The sequence below is a fragment of the Vulpes lagopus genome, chromosome 2 (assembly GCF_018345385.1).
Source record: "Vulpes lagopus strain Blue_001 chromosome 2, ASM1834538v1, whole genome shotgun sequence".
Taxonomy (NCBI): Eukaryota; Metazoa; Chordata; class Mammalia; order Carnivora; family Canidae; genus Vulpes; species Vulpes lagopus.
Genome location: NC_054825.1, coordinates 74,728,861 through 74,751,727, shown reverse-complemented (window position 1 = coordinate 74,751,727; position 22,867 = coordinate 74,728,861). Strand labels below are relative to the sequence as shown.

Sequence of the window (22,867 nt, the reverse complement as noted above, 5' to 3'; positions counted from 1 at the left end):
TCTTAGGTTCTTGTCATTCCTCAGCGGCCTTGGCTTTGTTCCTTGATCCAAGTTACCATCACTGGGCTTATGCATCTCTTAAAGCTGAAACCTTTATGCATCCAGGAATCTCTTCACTTTGCTTCAAAACTCCTTTCCTCGAAGGTGGCATGGAGGACATGACCTGGGCTTGTTACTATTGTCACTTCTGCTCTGCTAGTGTTGATATGTTGTGGAAATAACTGGAACGCTAGACCTGCACGGTGTTACATGGCTGGTCCAGCCCAGGAGTGGTTGCAGGCTGCTTACTACTTCTTTAGACTCCAGTGTTCTGCATACTGACGTTCCCCCTCTTGGTCTCCAGACTGGCCTAGAGGCCTCCTTCCCTGAGGCTTGTCAGCAATCCTTAACTGGATTCATCGTGTTTTATTAAGCATTCTCTTTAGTAAAGAATATATTCAAAATGTGTAATCCTCCAATAGGCCTCTTTTTTCTGAAGCTTGCTTCCTGTTCCCATGACTCTGGACATAGAGTGAGGGGCTTTCTGTACCATTTCCCGTGAGAGCTGCTTATGTTCAGATGCGCTTTGCACTTCCCACATAAGGACAAAAGGGAATGTTTTTTTTTTTTCAATTTTTTTTTTTTTTAAATTTATGATAGTCACACACAGAGAGAGAGAGAGAGAGGCAGAGACACAGGTAGAGGGAGAAGCAGGCTCCATGCACCGGGAGCCCGATGTGGGACTCGATCCCGGGTCTCCAGGATCACGCCCTGGGCCAAAGGCAGGCGCTAAACCGCTGCGCCACCCAGGGATCCCCAAAAGGGAATGTTAAACCAGATTTGCTGTCTTGCCACTGCAGGGATAACTCATTTCGTGTGGTGTATGTTATCTGTTACAAGTTCATTTCCATCCTGGGCCCAGGAAAGACCTATGCTTTGGTTTATATTCGTGGCTTCTACTTACATGGCTTGCTGATAATTTTAGGTCTACTTACATTTACATAATTCTTGCTCCTTGCAGCTATAGAGGACTGCTTTAACTTTGTTGCTTCAAAAACAAAAGATCTGCTATTAATTCCTGGGTGGTGTGCTTGCATTGTAACATTTTGACTTAATCTTTTTCACATTGGGCTTATCTGGTCTTTAGGATTTTACTATCCGTATGGCATTTCTCCTTATTTTGTTACCTTCTTCCTTTTGCCTCTTTTAAACTCTCAGTCATTGTGGATTTTTCTTTAAGTTTTATTTATTCATGAGAGACAGAGACACAGGCAGAGGGAGAGGTAGGCTCCTGGATGGGAACCCGATGTGGGACTTGATCTTGGGACCCTGGGATCACTCCCTGGGCTGAAGGCAGACACTCAGCCACTGGGCCACCCAGGCGCCCCTCATTGTGGATTTAGAACAGTATTCTCATTGTGTTTGTTTGTTTTTTTTTCTTTTAAGATTTATTTATTAGAGAGAGAGAGAAAGAGCATGAACGCCTGTGTACATGGGGAGGAGCAGAAAGAGGCAGAGAAATTTCTCAAGTATATTCTCTGCAGGGCTGTATCCCAGGACCCTGAGATCATGACCTGAGCTGAAATCAAGAATTGGTCACTCAATCCACTGAGCCACCCAGGTGCCCCATCATTGGTTGTTGTGAAAAAAAGTTTTCACTGGTGGGCAATCAAGTGAGAAAATGAAAGGCAGAATAATTTGGCATATTTTGCGGCGGCCAGTTCCATTACCCTTTGAGGCCGTCATGTCTTTAGTAGCACTCTCTCTTTCTCTTTCTTTCTTTCTTTCTTTCTTTCTTTCTTTCTTTCTTTCTTTCTTTTCTTTCTTTCTTTTGATTCTATTTATTTATTTGACAGAGAGAGACAGAGGACACACAACAGGGGGAGTGGCAGGCGGAGGGAGAGGGAAAAGCAGGCTCCCTGCCCAGCAAGAAGACTGACGCGGGGCTCGATCCCAGGACCAACCCGGGACCCTGGGGTCATGACATGAGCCACTCAACTGACCAAGCCACTCAGGCGCACTCAGTAGCACTTTTTGAACTCAAACTTATGTGTTTATTGTTTGGACTGGAAGTTCCATGGCAGCTGGAACCACGTCTATTTTCTCACTTCACTGTGCTCACAGTTCCTGACAGCCCTGGGCCGTCACTGTGGGTATGAGGCATAAGCGTGAATGAGTGTGTGGAAGGCCTCTTGCTCATGGGACATTTAACCACGTGCACAGAATTGTGCTTTCCTGGGGCCTTACCACGCTGCTTTGAGCAAGCATTAGGGTAAAGCCACTTGAAGACTGAGCTGATGTCTTTTATATACATTGTTGATGAGAATTTTGTTTTTTGTATAATTCAGGGTACTGTGTGTTGTAAATACCTGTTAGAATTTAGTATTGCTCAGTATTTTTTTTTTTGCCACTAAAAAAGTTTTATTTTTTAAAGATTTATTTACTTATTCATGAGAGACACAGAGAGAACGGCAGACACAGGCAGAGGGAGAAGCAGGCTTCCTGTGGGGAGCCTGATGTGGGACTCAATCCCAGGACCCCAGGATCACAACCTGAAAATTTTTGTCTTTTCCTTTTATGTGAAATGTAAAATAGTGTCACATTTCCCTTTTGGCTACCTGGATGTTCTAAGACCAAAGTCAAGGCTCAGTCACAGCAGCTCAGGATGGGCACGAACAATGGAGTGGCTGATGAGGAAAACACAGGTTTGGGAGTCAAAGTTGGATCTGTGGGCAAGAAACTGAAACTTTTTTTTTTAAGATTATATTTATTTGAGAGAGAGAGAGCGCACAAGCAGGGGGAGGGGCAGAGGCAGAGGGAGAGGGAGAAGCAGGCTCCACGCTAAGCAGGGAGCCCGATGTTCCCAGGACTCTGGGATCATGACCAGAACCGAAGGCAGACACTTAACTGACTGAGCCACCCAGATGCCCGGAAACTGAAACTTTCTGAGCTTGAGCTACTTCATCTGTAAAATAGCCACAGTACCCACCTTTGCAGAGCTGGTAAAATGCCTGGATCATGAGAGTAAATACCTCTTCTCTCAGCCTCCCTTCTCTCATGATGTATAATATAGATTATAATATAAACTGCCTCAAGCCCCTTTTGGAAAAAGCATATTTGATAAATTGAAGAACAATAAATGGGGTATTTAGATGTTTGGTGAAAAGCAGTTGAGTGAGAGCATATCCATATTTAGAAGAGGCATTAGATTTCCATGTTAAGGCTTTCACTTGTCATTGTCTCAGCATTCAAATTTCAACTGAAGTTTCCCCTGTTTAAAAGGCCCCTGACCCACCTGTCTGAAAATCTCCCTCAATGCTCTATCCCATTACTCTGCCTGATTTTTTTTTTTTTTTACAGCACTCATTATGGAGAATATTCACTTTTCTTCTCATGCGTATTGGCTTGTTGGGCCCATGTCTGTCCAAATTGACCCCTGTGCTCCTAGCCTCTAGAAGGGTACCCATGCATAATCATGTGATTTGTACTCTGTAATGTGTGAATGAATAGAAGCCCGTGGAAGGCGTTGCTTTACTCCTTAGATAACTTTGAAAAAGAAAATGCAGTCTCTGTGGTGCAGGTTTTGTTTTTAAACTGTGCTTTAGGAGAAGACCAAATACCTGTATAAAAATGAAATTACACGTAATATTTAAAAAGTAGAACATTCAAGCTAAGATGCAGTTTAATTAATTAATTAATTAATTTATTTATTTATTTATTCATGAGAGACACAGAGAGAGAGAGAGGCAGAGACACAGGCAGAGGGAGAAGCAGGCTCCCTGCAGGAAGCCCAATGCGGGACTTGATCCTGGGACTCCAGGATCCCACCTTGAGCCAAAGGCAGACAGACACTCAACTGCTGAGCCACCCAGGAGTCCCTGCTCTTTATACTAATTACTAATAATTGGCTCTTCAGCCAAGAAAAGGAAAAAGATTTTCTTCTATTCTTTTAGGTCAACGAGCCCCCTGAAATCAACTTAGTTCTGTACCCTCAGGGCCTAACTGGTGAAGAAGTATACGTGCAAGTGGATTTGAGGGTTAAATGCCCACCAACCTACCCAGATGTGTGAGTACATTTATAAATACCTCCCATGTGATAGCATTTCTCTCTTTTGACAATATAGAAACAGATTGACATTAATGGTATTTTCTCTTTCCTGCCTCCATTCCACTTAAAATTTCATTTCCTATAATCTGTATTTCATTGAAACTACATCAGCAGTAGGCATTTTCATGAATCTGTCTCATGTTAAGTCTGCTTATAGTTATAAAATAGTCACTTCAGATACTGATATTTACTCCATGACTAATTGTTTGCGTTCTCTAATGTGCTAATTTATGTTTAATTCCTCCTAAATTGGGAAGAGGAACAGTCTTAGAAGAAAAGGATAAAGGCATGAGGACTAGTAGAGTCTTTGTATTCTTAGTTGTGTCTTACTATTTTTTTCTAGGGGGTGGGAGGGGCAGAAGGAGAGAACCCTTAAGGAGACTTCCCACCCAGTATAGAGCCTGACTTGGGGCTCAATCTCACAACCCTGAGATCAAGACCTGAACTGAGATCAAGACTTAATTGACTGAGCCACCCAGGTGCCCTTGTATACTTAGTTTTAAGCTACGGTTGGCATTAAGACTCAAAGTAGCTTTTTGGTGCTAATGGGAGTTTTATTTCCTAGAGGAAAAAGGAGATTTGAGTTACACTATTACCAGGGGCACTGCTGATGGGTCTCCACTGTGCAGGGCTGGCCCATGATGCATGGTGTGTGGCATCCCTAGCCCTAGCCAGTGATGTTAGGAGTGCTCTCCAATCTGAAACAACCATAAAACCCCACATATTTTCACATTCCCCCTTAAAGTGTACTGCCTCTGGATAAGAACCACTGGGAGAACAAAAGCATTGGCATTCAGTAGTCAAGTATTGTCTTTTTTTTTTTTAATTTTTAAGATTTTATTTATTCATGAGAGACATACACACACAAAGAGAGAGAGAGAGGCAGAGAACACAGGCAGAGGGAGAAGCAGGGTCCATGCAAAGAGCCTGATGTGGGACTCGATCCCAAGTCTCCAGGATCACACCCCCGGCTGATGGTGGCGCTAAACCTCTAAGCCACCGGGACTGCTCAAGTATTGTCTTTTTTTTTTTCTTTTTTCAAGTATTGTCTTTTTGAAGTATATGTATATCCCATGTAATCTTTCCTCAGACATTCCACGTGGAAAGGTAGATGGGCTTGAATGATACTTTGTCATTCATTTGAGCTAATTGTGCAGGGAACCAGCAAAGAAAAGTGGCAAATAAAAGAAAGCTGTGCCTTATAGAGTGGGTGGGAAATCTATGGAATTTGTTATCCTTTTTTTTTTTTTTTTAATATTATTTATTTATTTATTCATGAGACAGAGAGAGAGAGAGAGAGAGAGGCAGGGACACAGGCAGAGGGAGAAGCAGGCTCTATGCTGGGTGCCTGACTTGGGACTGGATCCCCGGTCTCCAGGATCACACCCTGGGCTGAAGGCAGCGCTAAACTGCTGAGCCACCTGGGCTGCCCTGGAATTTGTTATCCTAACAGCTGATAAAGAAGATGAAAATACAGATTGGCAAGATGAGTTTCTTTTTTTTTTTTTTAATTAAAAAAATTATATATATTTATTTGAGAGAGAGCACAAGTTGGGTGAAGGGCAGAGGGAGAATCAGACTCTCCGCTGGACAAGGAGCCCGATGAGATGTGGGGGCTCGATCCCAGGACTCTGGGATCATGACCTGAGCCAAAGGCAGACGCTTAACTGACTAACCCATCCAGGTGCCCCTTAAGATGAGTTTCTTGAATTTAGTGACCCTCCTTTGCCTCTAACAATCTTAGAATAGATGTAGTAGGTATTGACTATTTAATTAATGAATTGGTTAAAGGGTAATTAAATTTATGGAAGAAAAATAAGGTAGCACCTCTTTGGGTTTTATTTTTCCCGGACACCAAATAGATGGTATCTATCCTGACAGCTGGAGGTCTAGCAATTCAATCAAGTTTTGACACAAACTAGCCATAGTTACTGCAGATCTCGTGGGTTAAGGGCTCATTTCCACAAAATTTCAAATGCCAGTTGTACATACCAGTATTTTTGATCACCTGGCCAAGAATATGTGGGCTCCTGCAACCCCCTCCTCAGGTTTGATCATGTGTTAAAATAGCTTCTAGAACTCAGGAAGCACTTTACTTAAAATTACCAGCTTACTATAAAGGTAAATAAAGGACCAGCCAAATAAAGAGCTGGGAAGGGAAGGAATGTGGTAAGAGGGGTGGAGTTTCTCTGCCCTCCACGTTGACAGGTAACCCCTGGGGGCACAGTTATCCCTGGTTGGAAACCACTTTGCTGGAGGACCATTCTGATAAACCTTGATGTGTCCAATTGATAACAATATTATAGGATGATTAAAAAAAAACATGGAAATTATTGTAAAAAGCTACAAAGTAGACATTATAATATCAGCGTATAAAATTATAAATTTTGTGACAGTGGCATATAGAGAAAGCTGGACAGTTTTTAGTTTAATTAGTATTTATTATAGGTGGATTTTTCATCATTCTGTTAATCTTGCTATATAATGACTACTAAATTAAAAATAAATTACGTAAGCTTGACTTGGGGGAGCATTCTTATTCTTTGAGATGACATGGTACAGGAAAACTTTCTTTTTCTGCAAAATAGTCCTTAATGCCTCTGAGAGTCCTGGGTTAGATGGACCATACACAGACTCAGGGCTATATGGCATTTCTGTTATTTTTCTCATATAGATAAATTTCTTTCTGTCAGATTTCCATTTATCCAAGTAGATCATGATTGCAGCAATCTACCACACCAAAGCATTGAGAGAATGTAGAGATGAGAATCATGAAGCCTTTTTGAAGTTAAAAATACCCTCAGTTACTCAGAAATGCTTGGTAGGAAGTAGAGTCCTCATCTCTTCGGTAAAATTAAATGAAGCCTATTTGATGAATTGTTACTGGATATCTGTTAGTTGGGAATCAAGGGGAACCTGAGGAGTGGCTGTGTACTTTGAATAGAGTGTTGAGTGTCTGTCATGCTGGGCAGGGAGAAGAGGAGCGTGCTCCGCATCTTTGTAATAGCAAAGAGTGTGCAGAGCACACCCAGGTAGATTCAGATATGAGTAAATGAGCAAGCATTTCCACCTCAATTGACATCAGAAGGAGTGATGTGACATGGCACATGGTAGGAATGCTTGATGGATCACTGAGACTTCATTGTTTTTCTTTTCTTTAATATTTTATTTTATTTTATTTTATTTTTTTAAATTTTATTTTATGATAGTCACAGAGAGAGAATGGCAGAGACATAGGCAGAGGGAGAAGCAGGCTCCACACACCAGGAGCCCGACGTGGGATTCGATCCCGGGTCTCCAGGATCGCGCCCTGGGCCAAAGGCAGGCGCCAAACTGCTGCGCCACCCAGGGATCCCTATTTTTTAAGATTTTATTTATTTATTCATGAGAGACCCAGAGAGAAAGGCAGAGACACAGGCAGAGGGAGAAGCAGGCTCCATGCAGGGGGCCCGATGTAGGACTCCATCCTAGGTCCCTGGGATCACAACCTGAGCCGAAGGCAGATGCTCAACCAATGAGCCATCTAGGTGCCCTAAGGTTTTATTTTTAAGTAATCTCTACACCCAGAATGGGGTTGGAACCCACAACCCTGAGAAGACGAGTCACATGCTCTACTGACTGAGCTACCCTGGTGCCCCATCTGAGGCTTCACCAGGCCTGGTTGTACTTGTCTTGCTTTATGCTGGAGCACACAAGTAAGCCCAGGGTACTTGGACTGTAAGAGCTGGGTTAATTGATGTTGTGGGGCAAGGTGGGATCAGCCCAGTAAGTCTGGTAATTCTCCCCTACGGGCCACAGGTGACTTCCACATCCAGCACTGTGTCCACAGAGTTGCTGGGATACAGTTGCAGTCCTTTGAGATGAAGGAAGATTTTGTTGGGGGCATAGTGGCCTATATGAAATCCCTGTGCTCATTGCTTGGATCTAGCAAATATTAATGCAAAGAGGTCATACTTTTTGGAGTAACTCTTTTTTTCTCTTTCTTTTCCAGAGTCCCTGAAATAGAGTTAAAGAATGCCAAAGGTCTATCAAATGAAAGTGTTCATTTGTTAAAATCCCACCTAGAGAAAGTGGCCAAAAAACATTGTGGAGAGGTAAGATACATTCAACTGTAAGAGGATAGTAGAAATCTCATCCCAGTCACCAGTGTTTGCCTTTCTGCTTTTTGTTAGGCTTGAGGCTTTTCTGTGGCAGCTCAAACCCAATTTTGACTAGAATGGTTTGTTTCCTATTGATATGTACAAAGGAGAACATTGTTAATGTACAGTTTTTATGAATGATGCATTGTAGAGTATCTATGGATGGTACCTTGGTTCTTCAGAATTTTTCTGAGAAGAGTCCATGTGAGTCCATTAAATAAATAAAAATCTTAAAAAAAAAAAAAAAAAAGAGCAGGTGAACCTGGCCGTATGTTGGCACACTTTGGACTGGACATCCAAACCTGATTTTTTTTTTAAAGATTATTTATTTATTCATGAGAGATGCAGAGGGAAAGGCAGAGACATTGGCAGTGAGAGAAATAGTTTCCCTGTGGGGAGCCCGATGTGGGACTTGATCACAGAACTCCAGGATCACGACCTGAGCTGAAGGCAGATGCTCAACCACTGAGCCACCCAGGTACTCCCCTCGCATTCTCTCTTAAAAAAAAAAGAAGAAAAAAGTTGTTGTAAACATTTATCTATAGGTTTTTATGTGAGCATAATTTTTCCTTTTTCTGGGTTAAATGCCCAGGAGTGCAAGTGTCGATATATGAAAGCTGCATTTCAATTTTGTAAGCAGCTGTCAAAGTTTTCCAGATTGGCTGTACCACCTTACATTCCCACCAGCAATATGTGAGTGATGCGGGTTCTCCGCATCCTTGCCAGCGTTTGGTGTTATCACTTTTTTATTTCAGCTGTGATCTAATAGGCGTTGTGATGGTTGATTTTATGTGTCAACCTCGCTAGACCACGGTACCCAGATATTTGGACAAACATTGTTCTAGATGTTTCTCTGAAGGTATTTTTTAGATGAGGTTAACATTTATTATTTAAAAAATTTTTTTGAGGTTAACATTTTATTTATTTAAAAGATTATTTATTTATTCATAGAGACACACAGAGAGAGAGGCAGAAGCAGACTCCATGCAGAGCCTGACGTGGGACTCGATCCAGGGTCTCCAGGATCGCGCCCTAGGCTGCAGGCGGCGCTAAACCGCTGTGCCACCAGGGCTGCCCGAGGTTTAATCAGTAGACTTTGAGTTAAGTAAATTACCCTCCGTAATATGGATGGGCCTCATCCAATTGCTTGAGGGCTTTAACTGAAAAAGACTGGCTTTTCTGGAAGCAGGTCAGACCATACCTGCTGGGTCTCCTGCCTGTTGCTACCCCACAGATTTTGGACTTTTCAGCCTCTATAATAATTAATAATAATATAATAATTGCATAAGTTAATTTCTTAAAATCAGTCTCTTGCTGTACACACCTGTGTGCACATGTACACACACACATACACACACACACCCCCAATCCTATTGGTTCTGCTTCTTTGGAAAATGCTGGCTAATACAGATATGTATCGTGAGGTGATAGTGGAATGTCTGTTATAAATAAATAGGTCAGGAGAAGCTTCTGATGAAGTCACATTTGAGTAGAGCACTGAGAGGAGCAGGACAAACAGCTGTATAGACATATAGGGAGAGAGGAATGAGAGCCAGTTTGGACAGTAGTTCTTATTTTCATCTAGTCTTTGTTCAGAAAATGCTAGTAATTTAAATTGATTGGCAAAAGAAAAACTCTCCACTGCTTGGCTCCTGTCCCCTTTCTGGTGTACAAGTGGTTTCTCTTTGATACAATAGAAACTGCCTACTTTCCCCAGCTTTTCTTAAAAGAGCTTTTCTTTTCTTTTCGTTTCTTTTTTTTTTTTTTAACACTTTATTTATTTATTCATAAGACACAGAGAGAGAGACAGAGACACAGGTAAAGGGAGAAACAGGCTCCATGCAAGGAGCCCGATGTGGGACTCGACCCCAGGGCTCCAGGATTACGTCCTGAGCTGAAGGCAGGAGCTCAGGGTCAGCCACCCAGGCGTCCCTAAAAGAGCTTTTCTTAGAAGAATATGCCTCTTAGACTCTAGATTAGTATTTGTCAACTGTAAAGTGAAGTATATCCAGTGAATGCCACAGCCTCTGTTATAATAAAAAAAAAAACAAAAAAACATTACTTCCCCCAATAAAAACTGGTGTCCTGGCATTTACTCCTTGAGAGAAAGGTGAATGAACACCATGTGAACTAACTTTATATTGTGTACAGTGACTTTTATTACTAGTTATCACCCTCTTTTAAGTCCCTTAAGAAATAAGACTTTTTAAACTGCTCTACTGTAATTGAGGAAAAAGAAATGTCAGAGTGGTGGTCATCATCTGCAGAAAAAGCTTGACACTCTTGACCTCTTTGGGGTTGGGACAGTGAATCAGTGCAGGGTCCCAGAAACCCTGGTTTTATGATTTTACCAGCCCAGATATGATTCATGACTCCTGGAGGTATGAGAAAGTGGCTCCTATGTTCATATAAACAATGTCTGAGAGGGGGATATTTTTTCTTCTGGTAGTATCCATGAATGCTTCCCTAAGTGGAAATGGAATGCTTTCTTAGTATTGATCAGCCTCCTACTGGCCGGTTACTAGCAGGGAGATGATGTGGCATTTTAAGTATTTGCCTCCATACCCCAAAGAATGTTTTTAGCATGCTGTATAGATGGATGAAAGCCCTCATGCTGGCAGTGATCCTTCTGCTTTTGTTCTGTAGACAGGTTCTCTAGCTGGGAAAGTACTTTATTTTTATGCATTGTTAAATATTTTATCAGATTTATTTGTACAGAAAACTTTTATCAGATTTATTATACAGAAAATGCCAATAAAGTTGAATAGGACTGTAAAAGAAAAGTGAAGCTTTTTATTTATCTAGATAGTGATTTGTCTTGATAGCACAATAAGGTGAGCCTGGAAAAGCTTTTTCCTGCTGTGATTGCATCATACACCTAATTTAGAACGTGTCATATCAAAGTGACCATCATCGTTTTAAGTGGGCCCCTGATTGCCTGCATGCTTGGGTTCCATCTTCCCATTATTTGACCGTTTGTGGTTGATTTTTCTCTATGCGTTAAGGTGATGATATTTGAACTGGCCGACCATGTGCAGTCATTTCTCAGCGAGCATAACAAGCCCCCTCCCAAGTCTTTCCATGAGGAAATGCTGGAAAGGCGGGCTCAGGAGGAGCAGCGGAGGCTGTTGGAGGCCAAGCAGAAGGTAGAGCAGGAGGTGAGAGCCTTGTCACTACTGGTAACCGGGCCCAGACGACCGGGAGCTGCTGTCAGTGTTTACTCCCATCTCTGCCTACACACTCATCTTTGTTTAGGCTTTGCTCAGCATTTGCTTCAAGAACTGGAGATGTGAAAGAAAAAAAAAAAACTGGAGATGTGTATGAGAGGAGCCCAAAGAGAAACAGAAATGTGACAAGTGGTTTCCTCCCCAACAAATATCTAGCTGCTTCTAGAACCCTCAGTCTAGTCCTGATCTTTAAAGAAAAGAAAAGAAAAAAGTTCATTTAACCAAACTTCTTGTGGTCTTTCTGAGCTTGTAAAGCTGTGCAACAATTCACTGAGCTTTACAGGCTATTTTCTTCCCTCTTTTTTTTTAATTAATTAATTAATTTTAAAGATTTTATTTATTCATGAAGAACAGAGAGAGAGAAAGAGGCAGAGACACAGGCAGAGGGAGAAGCAGGCTCTATGCAGGGAGCCCAATGTGGGACTTCATCCCGAGACCCCAGGATCACGCCCTGAGCCAAGGGCAGACACTCAACCCCTGAGCCACCCAGGTGTCCCAGATGTTACTGTTCTTGCAGTTACTTCCAGGGTTTTGTTACTATGCTTTTCTTAGGTTCTTGCTCTTGGTTCTGCTTTTTCTCCCCCTTCATTTTGTTCATTTTGTGCTCATGTTATCACCTCTTTGTGGCTGCCATTCATTTGTTACTTCTCATCTCCTATTTTTTTTTTTTTTTAAGATTTTATTTATTTATTCATGATAGAGAGAGAGAGAGAGGCAGAGACACAGGCAGAGGGAGAAGCAGGCTCCATGCAGGGAGCCTGACATGGGATTCGATCCCGGGTCTCCAGGATCACGCCCTGGCCCAAAGGCAGGAGCTAAACCGCTGCGCCACCCAGGGATCCCCTCATCTCCTATTTAATTGTGTAGCCTTGTTATTCTGTAGGGTTTAAAGTTCCATATTTTCATTGTTTCTAGGAAGGCACATTTTTATTAGTGACTATTTAGCTATCAAGATCTTGGTATACTGTTTACCTTCAAGTTTTGAGTATTTTTTTCATTTTGTATTATTCCTAATGCAGTTTTTGGTGAGTCTCTTAATGGTTTTTATATCTACAACCTGGAATTTTAGGGGACTCATTAAAAAAAAAAACAACACACTATTTTTCCCAACCTAAATTCAGTCCCACTTGAGCAATAGTTACGTGAGTCAAATGGATGGAAATTAGAAAATTTAATGTTGAGAAAAGTAGAGAAAATAGCAAAAAGTCCGTGGCATGCAGGGATGGTTCCTGAGCCACTGCCACCCCAGGTCCAGGCACCAGGGACAGCTCAGCCTGCTTGCACCAAGTTGGTCCCACACTCTAGCAGAGAGCAGACACTAGTACATGTTCTCTATAGATAGGCAGATGTTAAAGAGGTGGGGCTAGAACAAGGTGGGGATAACAGGGAGGCCTATGGTGGTGCTGTAGTGAATGTTTCTCATGAAGAGAGGGGAGTCAGCACCCCTCCCCATACAGTCCTGAAACCTTACTAAAAGGAAGCAACAGTTGTATAAGAATGGATGAAACCGACATAATGACAGCTTGTTATAAGGTTCTGTGTATTCAGGCCTTTTAGGAAGGAGGGCTTGAATCATAGAAATGCAAAAGATGTTTTGGGGGGACGCCTGGGTGTCTCAGTGAGTTGGGTGTCTGACTGTTGATTTTGGCTCAGGTCACTCATTTGATTTTGGCTCAGGTCATACCCTTGCGATGGAGTGTATTTGTCATTCTCTCCCTCTGCTCCTCCCCCCTGCTCGTGCTCTTTCTCTCTCTCCTTTAAATAAAATCTTAAAAAGAAATGCAAAAGAGTTTTTGTGATTGTGGAATTTATATGTTGTCTGGGTTTCAGAGAATGGTATTTGATGCACTATCATTCATTTTAGCAACGTGAAATCCTTCATGAGATTCAAAGAAGGAAAGAAGAGATAAAAGAAGAGAGAAAAAGAAAAGAAATGGCTAAGCAGGTATACTATCAATTGTACCACACTAAATAGTCTACATTTTGTGAAACATAAAATGTTTCTATTACCATTGATAATGTTTTCCTCTCCTGTGTTACTATCAGTAGTAAAGCTGGAAATGAAGCACTAAAAAAAAAAAAAAAAAAAAAAATCCCCCAAATATCACTCATTGTGTATTCCAGATTGCCCAAAATGGAAGCAAGATTTAGAGTTTTTTGTTATTTGAAGATGACGCGGGCTGATGGAATGACAGTAGTTTATCAAAAAAAAATGAGTCAAGGGAGAGCAAAGATCGAAGCTTTGATAATTAACCCAGACTGGAATTCTTAGTATGTACTTGGAAAATACAACTATTTGTTCAACTGAAGAGTGAATGGAAATCATACAGATCCGCTGGAAATTGTATTCAGTAATGGAAAAGAAGGATCCAACAAGGCAGATTAAAAAAGCAGTGGTAGAAAAGGATGAAGTCCTTTTTCCTATATTTTTCTTGAGTCCAACACGGTCAACATAACAGTTACACATGTTTAGAGAACTCTAGAGAAAATTATACTCTTTTGTAGAATTATGGCATTAACTCTAAGGGGTAATGGGTGGGTGTACATTGTGATGTCCAAGTAAGCAGCACCTGGCTTTAAAGCTTTGGTGTTTTTACTGCCAGCTCTTTGACCTTGACAGGTGACACTAAATGTGACTCATTTTCCTCATCCCTTAACATGAGACCGATGACTCTTCCCTTCCTTCTCATGTAGTTATTCCCACAGATAAATGTCCTGCCCTTTCTGAAAGTACAGAGCCATACATAAATGTAAGGTGATAGGACTGTTTCCATTAGCCCTGTCTTCCTCTGATCCCACCTGCCCACCAGCCACTTTATTCTCTCTTTGCATGCCTCTTCCTTGTCTTCTCCCTCTCTTGCTCTTCTCTCAACTTTTCACCCATCTTGTAAGATTCTAAGCATTTTCACTTAGAAAATTCACATTCTGGTGATATTATAACCTGGTCTTCAGTTCTTGAACCAATACACTCTTGACATTGAATTTTTAAAAGTTAAGTTCAACTTAATATTATTACACTTGAAAGCATTCAGCTTAAATAAAATTTGCACTCTCTACTGAACTAATGACTATGTACCATGATTGTCTCCTATTTATGACTTGTATCTAAAGTCGATTTTACTTTTCTTTTTTCTAGGAGCGTTTGGAAATTGCTAGTTTGTCAAACCAAGATCAAAACTCTAGGAAAGACCCAGGAGGACACAGAATATCTGCTATTCTACATGGAGGCTCTCCTGACTTTGTAGGAAATGGTAAACATCGGACCAACTCCTCTGGAAGGTCTAGGTAAGTCCGTGGGATTTCTGATTAGGAAAGATGAAGATTGTAGAAAAAATAAAACAACTTGTAGCAACATGTGATGGAATTTTCAAGTAATATTTTTGGTAACGTTTTCAAAGGCTATAAATCTTAATAGTGTAAAAGAAGATTTTCATTTGTTCTAACTCAATCTGAGTATCCTTTTTTTAAATTTTAAGTTTTGGTTTTGTTTTTTTTTTTTAAGATTTTATTTATTCATGAGAGACACAGAGAGAGGGGCAAAGACTTAGGCAGAGGGAGAAGCAGGCTCTTCACAGGGAACCCAATGTGGGACTCGATCGCAGATCCGGGATCACACCCAGAGCCGAAAGCAGATGCTCAACCACTGAACCACCCAGGCGTCCCAGTCTGCAGCCTCTTTAATCGGGACAACTCTGATTTTCTTTTTCTGTGGGTTATAAGAAACCAGTAAAGCTTTATTTAACAAAAGGTTTCTGTTATTTAAAACAAAAGAACAGAAAACCAGTCAGTATTCTAGTAGAACTTAAAGCCTTGATACTCAAGGGCCTGGCCTTTTCTTTTCTTTTTTAAATATTTTATTTTTAAGCAATCTTTGTATCCACCGTGGGGCCCTAGCTCACAGCCCCAAGATCAAGAATTTCATGCTCCACCAACTGAACCTGCCAGGTGCCCCAAGGGCCAGGCCTTTTAGCCCAGCTTTTCTCGGATGAGTCATTGCTTTTGTGGAAGAACTTCATTTTCTGTGTCTTTCAAGTTGTCCTTCTTCCCCCTTGAAGGAATGACTTTTTAAAGAAAATCAAATAACATAAAACTAAACATTTTCAAGTATATAATTCAGTGTCAAATTGCCTTTTGTGAAGTACAGACACAGTCCTCCCCGATCCCTGTCTTCTTTCCAGGGGTGTTACACCTCATAACTGGGTACTTCGGACTTTTTAGGAGAAGCCAAAGGGGGAAGAAAAGTCTCTGTAAGGAGTTCATGGAAGAGAATCATTTCCCACAGATTCGCAGCCACCTTTTATGCAGCTTACTAATGTGTAGCTTAGAGTCTAGGATGGATTACCTGTTTCCACCATCAAACAACATCAGCTCGTCTCCTAGCTTGTTTTCCTTTTTTTTTTTTTTTATAGCTTATTTATTTTTTTAAGATTTTACTTATTTATTCATGAGAGACACAGAGAGAGAGAGAGAGAGAGAGAGAGAGAGGCAGAGACATAGCCAGAGGGAGAAGCAGGCTCCATGCAGGAAGCCTGATGCGGGTCTCGATCCTGGGACTCCAGGATCATGCCCTGAGCCAAAGGCAGACGCTCAATCAGTGAGCCACCCAAGTGTCCCCTAGCTTGTTTTCCTGATCCTCAAACCAGTTAATGTAACTGCTGGCTGTTCATCCTTATAGAGAACAGATTCCGAAAGGTATAAGACATGGGATTCCCTGCACTCTCCCTAAAAAGCTAGGGAACCTGGGATCCCTGGGTGGCGCAGCGGTTTGGCGCCTGCCTTTGGCTCAGGGCGCGATCCTGGAGACCCGGGATCGAATCCCACATCAGGCTCCCGGTGCATGGAGCCTGCTTCTCCCTCCGCCTGTGTCTCTGCCTCTCTCTCTCTCTCTCTGTGACTATCATAAATAAATAAAAAAAAAAATTAAAAAAAAAAAAAAAAAAAAGCTAGGGAACCACTGAAGTATATAAAGGACGTGGGTTGGAAAGGAGCGAATCCTTTTCTTTTTTCTTTTTTTAAAGATTTTATTTATTCATGAGAGACACAGAGGGGGGCGGGGCAGAGACACAGGCAGAGGGAGAAGCAGGCTCCATGCAGGGAGCCCGACGTGGGACTCCATCCCAAGTCTCCAGGATCAGGCCCTGGGCTGAAGGTGGCGCTAAACCACTGAGCCACCAGGGCTGCCCAAAAGGAGTGAATCCTTGATAAATATTTCCAAACTTGTGATTCTCCATTGATCACTGTTTCTCTACGTGGTTCCTTGGAGGCATAGACTAGTTCACCTCAACTTAAGCAGTGTCGAGAATTCTTACTTTCTGTCCTCAGTACTGCCCTGAGTTTGAAACTAAGGAATGAAGAGCTAGTTTTCTGTGGCATCTTGATGAATTAGGAGGAAATTGAGGATATCTTCCATGTTTCAGGTGAGATTCTCCTTTTTCATATCCTGGTCCAACCAACTACCCTATCAGTCATGTTGGCAGAACAGTCTTTTGGATGAGAGCCCAATTTTTAAGTCCCCCCTTTGACAGATTGCCACCTCTCTTCTTGCTACTTGGCTTTTAAAAACAACCACCTTTTCGGGGCACCTGGGTGGCACGGTTGGTTAAGCGTCTAACTCTTGGTTTCGGCTCAGGTAGTGATCTCAGGTTCTTGGGATTGAGCCTCATGTTGGGTCCTGTACTTAATGTGGAGTCTGTTGGAGATCATCTCCCTCTCCTTCTGCTCTCCCCATGCTTGCACTCTCTCTCTTTCTCTCTCTAAAATAAATAAAATCTTTAAAAAAAATTCACCTTTTCTTGTTTTCAGGCATCAAGCCCCTAGGCACCTAATTTAGTTTTCTAAAATTGAATTATCTCTAATTCTCTGTCCCTTAGAAGATGTAGTTAATAATATTTGGCAGTTTTGGGATCCCTGGGTGGCGCAGAGGTTTGGCACCTGCCTTTGGCCCAGGGCGCGATCCTGGAGACCCGGGATCGAATCCCACGTCGGGCTCCCGGTGCGTGGAGCCTGCTTCTCCCTCTGCCTGTGTCTCTGCCTCTCTCTCTATCTCTCTGTGACTATCATAAATAAATAAAAATTAAAAAAAATTTTTTTCAAAGATAAAGGATGTTTTAAACAAACTGCCAAATATTTTTTTTAATTAAGTCAGGTCTTTTTTTTTTTAATTTTTATTTATTTATGATAGTCACAGAGAGAGAGAGGCAGAGACATAGGCAGAGGGAGAAGCAGGCTCCATGCACCGGGAGCCCGGCGTGGGATTCGATCCCGGGTCTCCAGGATCGCGCCCTGGGCCAAAGGCAGGCGCCAAACCGCTGCGCCACCCAGGGATCCCAACATCCTTTATCTTTGAATAACACAGCTACTTGGAAAAACTGATTGCATGGGTGATATTCCTAATAATATTGCAACCCCCTATGAACATTCTGTAATCTCAAATAGACCCTTGATGATGAGACCACTGTTACTGCTTCTAAATTCCATTTGTTTGCATTGGGATAGCTATTTTTTTTCTTTTTTTCCTTTTTTGGAGCTGGAGTGGGGGAAGGGGCAGAGGGAGAAGGAGAGAGAGAATCTTTTTTTATTTTTAAAGATTTTATTTATTCATGAGAGACAGACAGACAGAGAAAGAGAGAGGCAGAGACACAGGCAAAGGGAGAAGCAGGGTTCATGCAGGGAGCCCGACGTGGGACTTGATCCTGGGTCTCCAGGCTGAGGGTGGCGCTAAACCGCTGAGCCACCCAGGCTGCCCCAAGAGAGAGAATCTAAAGCAGGCGCCACACCCAGTGCAGAGCCCAGTGGAGCCCAACGTGGGGCTTGATCTCACAACCCTGAGATCATGAACTGAGCCAAAATCAAAGTCCAGTGCTTAACTGACTAAGCCACCCAGGTGTCTCAGGGATGGTTATTTCTGATGCAGTTCATAAGCTGTTTTACTCATAAATGAATTAGGTTCCTAAAGGTTGTTCTAAACTCAATTTTGGATGAGTCTAAAATAGACAATATGAGCACCCAATATATATACATCTCTTGGGTGAAAATAGGAAACATCAGTGCCACTGGCTTTTGCCTCTATTCCTTCTCAGACTTTATGAGATTTGCTTTTTATCCTTCAGAATGATTACCACTGTTATACATTCTATTCTTTTTTTTTTTTTTTTAAAGATTTTATTTATTTATTCATGATAGACACAGATAGAGAGAGGCAGAGACACAGGCAGAAGGAGAAGCAGGCTCCATGCAGGGAGCCCGATGTGGGACTCGATCCCGGGACTCCTGGATCACGCCCTGGGCTGAAGGCAGGCGCTAAACCGCTGAGCCACCCAGGCGTCCCTATACATTCTATTCTATTTGTACCACTTTTGTTGTTTTCTTGACATTTAAACTTTGAAAAGTCTCAATATTTCATTTATTTCACTCCTAATGATTCATCTTTTCCCTCTAAAACTTTTTTTTTAAAGATTTTATTTATTTATTCATGAGAGACACACAGAGAGAGAGAGAGAGAGAGAGAGAGAGGCAGAGACACAGGCAGAGGGAGAAGCAGGCTCCATGCAGGGAGCCCAATGTGGGACTCTATCCTGGGTCTCCAGGATCATGCCCTGGGCTAAAGGTGGCACTAAACCACTGAGCCACCCAGGCTGCTCAGAACTGAATTTTTAATTTCATTTTGATTAAATCTAAATAGCCACATGCGGCTAGTGGCTACCCTGTTGGACAGCACAGACGTAGATTTAGGGATCTGTAGAGTTCATATGGAGAGGACCTCAATAGAGTGGGGTGCTACCGATCCCATTAGCACTTGAACTCAGTTCCTAGTGGAGATAGATATTAGACAGTGAATGGGGTAGTAAACAGGAGAAAACAGAGGGGCAAGAATTTCCTGTGTTAATCTTAAGTTAAAAAAAAAATCATTGTCTAAATTTGTTTTGAAGGCGAGAACGTCAGTATTCTCTGTGTAGTAGTGAAGATTCTTCTGGCTCTTGTGAAGTCCTGTATTTCTCTATGGGTAGTCCTGATCAGCTCATGGTTTACAAAGGGAGGTGCATTGGTGAGTAAATTCGCTAAATTGATTTAAATTATTCTAGCGACAAAAGTTAATCATGGAAGGATGGGGTGGAACGGACACTGCATTGTCTGAAGCAGTGTGGTCCAGGGAAGGCTGTCAACTCAGTAAGTCATTCTAGTTCCTGTTAGCTAATGACCAGAAAGAGGTCATTATGCTTAGGTTTCCCCTTCCGTAAAATGGAAATTAAAACCTAAGCTCTTGGAAGTATTGTTAGCTTAAAGATCATTTAACATTTGTCATTATTATAATTCCTCAAGCTTTTTGAAACCAAAATGGTCAAAAATAAGAATCGCTAGAATTTTGCATCATGTGCATCAATTGCTGATAAAATATGTGTAATAAAATGACGAAGTGTAATTTTCTAAAGTTGATACCCATCTCAATAGCATTTTCCTGCTTGGCATTGCTGGCCAGGAAAACGAGCTTATTTATTTTCCATCTGTCTTACTTAGCAATTTTGTCTACTAAGGGCTATTTAGAATAAAGCTGGTTTAGCAATTTGTGATTTGGATTGTTTATGTTAAAGTCAAGTTTTCATTATTTACTTTTTTGCATAAGTGTATATCTTTTATCAGCCATTCAGATACAGCCACTACTTGGTGTAGGGGTCACTTGCATGTAGTGATTTTGACAATTTAATTTTCAATCGCATGAATATTCTTACCAAAGCTAACAGCCAAATTATCTATATGAATTTACTTTCTTTTTTTAAAATATACTTTATTAATTTATTCATGAGAGACACACAGAGAGAGAGAGGCAGAGATGCAGGCAGAGGGAGAAGCAGGGCTCCATCCAGGGAGCCCAATGTGGGACTCGATCCCAGGTCTCCAGGGTCATGGCCTGGGCCGAAGAGAGGCGCTAAACCGCTGGGCCACCCGGGCATCCCTGAATTTACTTTCTTTTGGTGTCTTTTTCCCATGCCCTTTAAGGAGATACAAATTAGCAGGGGAGTTACCAGGAGCAAGCAGCAGATAAAAGGGAGAACAAACCAGATATCTGAAGAGTCTATGAACTGAACACTTAACCTTGGCTATCAGAAAGCAGCCTGAACTGTACAAGACCATGTGTACACAGAGTGTGCCCTATTCAGACAAAGCAACCATTTAAGCAGGTTCATGACCTTGGACCTAAGACTGTCCTTGACTTAGAGGCATTTCAGGCTCCCAAACTGTTAACATAAAACTCACTGCTTTCAATAATATGGAGAAACCAGGAAGGCAAATTAATCCAGATGCTTATTACCTTCGCTTAGTTTCTAATTCTCACTGGTACACATTAGATCAATTTACCTTAGTTAATACCCTCATTAGGGGACACATTTGTAGTCAACATTTTTTAATAAAACCATCACGTAAATTATTTATTAGCTTTCTCACAACAGGTCTGATTTTTAAAATATGTCCTGATTTTTTAGGAAATGTTTTATAAAAGCTGAACTAATTAACATTAGTTTTTCCACTTAAAGCTGTTAGAAGCAGAGAAAGCTGATGGATAAAGCACTATGGAGACCGTCTGTACAAATGATCATTAACACTTAATAGAGTTGCAGTCAGAAATCTTCTGGTAAGGGGGATCCCTGGGTGGCACAGCAGTTTGGCGCCTGCCTTTGGCCCAGGGCGCCATCCTGGGGACCCGGGATCGAATCCCACGTCGGGCTCCCGGTGCATGGGGCCTGCTTCTCCCTCTGCCTCTCTCTCTCTCTCTGTGTGACTATCATAAATAATAAAAAAAAAAAAAGAAATCTTCTGGTAACATACTTCCTTCAGCCTCATTGCAATGTGTTCTTTTGTCCCTTTTATTATCCCCATCATGAAAAAGTGACAAGAGGGTGGTGATAACAAAATCACAATACAGAAAAACCCCTCCAGCCAGCAATTAGGAGATACCCACTGGGTTCCAATTGAGGAGATACATATTGCGAGACATTGTACTGTATGACGCACACATTTAATTAGGCTTTATGTAAATCACATCACATTCCATCCCATATTAAAATCATGTCTCTCCCAGTGTGTACTGCTTAAACCCCACGTTCCACAGGTTGCTTCCTTAGGTTGAAATATATTCATACATCAAGGAATTTGTTTTTTTGCCTTAGGCTCAGAATGTCAGGAGTTGTTTATAACTAGCATAACTGATCATTTTCATTAAAATTTCTTAAGTTGCCAGCATTTCTTTTTTTTTTTTTTTTCTTTTTTAAGTTGCCAGCATTTCTAATGAGGTTAAAAACTGCTTCTCCATTAAAAAGTCTAGGTGAACTAGTTCAGACACACTTCTCTAAAGTAGGTATTTTTTTTTTTAAGATTTTATTTGTTTATTCATGAGACACACACACACACACAGAGAGAGAGAGAGAGAGAGAGAGAGAGAGAGAGGCAGAGAGGCAGAGACACAGGCAGAGGGAGAAGCAGGTTCCAGGCAGGGAACCCAGCAGGGGACTCGATCCCTGGTCTCCAGGATCACGCCCTGGGCTGCAGGTGGCGCTAAACTGCTGCGCCACTGGGGCTGCCCTCTCTAAAGTAATTTTGCTAAGACTACTTTGTCTTATAAATACAGGTTACCTTGCATTTTTAAATGGAAAAAATAAGTACATCATTTCTTTGGAACAGTTTTTTTCATTATGAAGACAGTAGCATCATGGAAAAGTATCATTTTGTTTTTGAAAACTATCATTTATGTACTAAGGGAAAAAGACAAAATACTATATATCAGTGATTTTCAGTTGGGGGTAGTTTTGTCCCCTGGGGGACATTTGTGGACCTATTTTCGATGGTTAAGACTAGGGTAGGGGTGCTACTGGCATCTAGTGGGTAGAGGCCCGGGATGCTGCTAAACACCTTGCAGTACACAAGACCCCCCTTTTCAGCAAAAGAGTTAGTCTAAAATGTCCTGGTGTCAAGGGTAAGAAACCCTGTCATATATGCTATGATTTGGTAAATTAGAAAAAAAGTAGAGGGAAGTGGAAGAGAAAATGGTGATATTGTGGGTGGTACTTTTCTTCATTTCCAATTTTTTGGTAATTTTCTATCACAGTCTTTAATAAAAATTGGCGTTATAGAAATTTCACTCTCCCAGATATGAGTGGAAACCATATACCTATTATTAAATAAATATGTCTTGTCTTTCTAGCTTCAAATTTAAACTCATTTCTGGTTCCTTCCCCCAAAACCAGTGGCCAGTTTGTATTTGTTGCATATACTCGCATTTTATAAGATCATTGATCTGTTGAAGTTTCGAAATTGTTAAAACTTGTTTTTCCTATGCACAGTAATCTACCTTGGTGGAGTAATCTCAGTGGACTGCGCCTATTTCCAAATTCCTTTCATCACATTAGTTGGTCATTAGTCAC

General features: G+C 41.5%; 1 protein-coding gene across 6 annotated transcripts in view; it reads left to right on the top strand.

Annotated features, from left to right (window-relative positions):
- Positions 1-22,867, top strand: part of EIF2AK4 (eukaryotic translation initiation factor 2 alpha kinase 4) — a 98,268-nt gene that overhangs the window by 10,403 nt on the left and 64,998 nt on the right. For 4 of the 6 annotated variants that reach the window (XR_005986119.1, XR_005986118.1, XM_041744547.1 and 1 more), the window contains exons 2-7: positions 3,933-4,045; positions 8,079-8,181; positions 11,232-11,384; positions 13,318-13,398; positions 14,590-14,738; positions 19,382-19,497. Coding sequence is in view for 4 of the 6 variants with exons in the window: in XM_041744547.1 (XP_041600481.1) it covers positions 3,933-4,045; positions 8,079-8,181; positions 11,232-11,384; positions 13,318-13,398; positions 14,590-14,738; positions 19,382-19,497 (715 nt within the window). In the remaining 2 variants the exon portion in view is untranslated. Of the gene's footprint in view, positions 1-3,932; positions 4,046-8,078; positions 8,182-11,231; positions 11,385-13,317; positions 13,399-14,589; positions 14,739-16,798; positions 16,871-19,381; positions 19,498-22,867 lie in introns of those variants that run through there. The other 2 variants (XM_041744549.1, XM_041744550.1) reach the window with 2 other exon arrangements.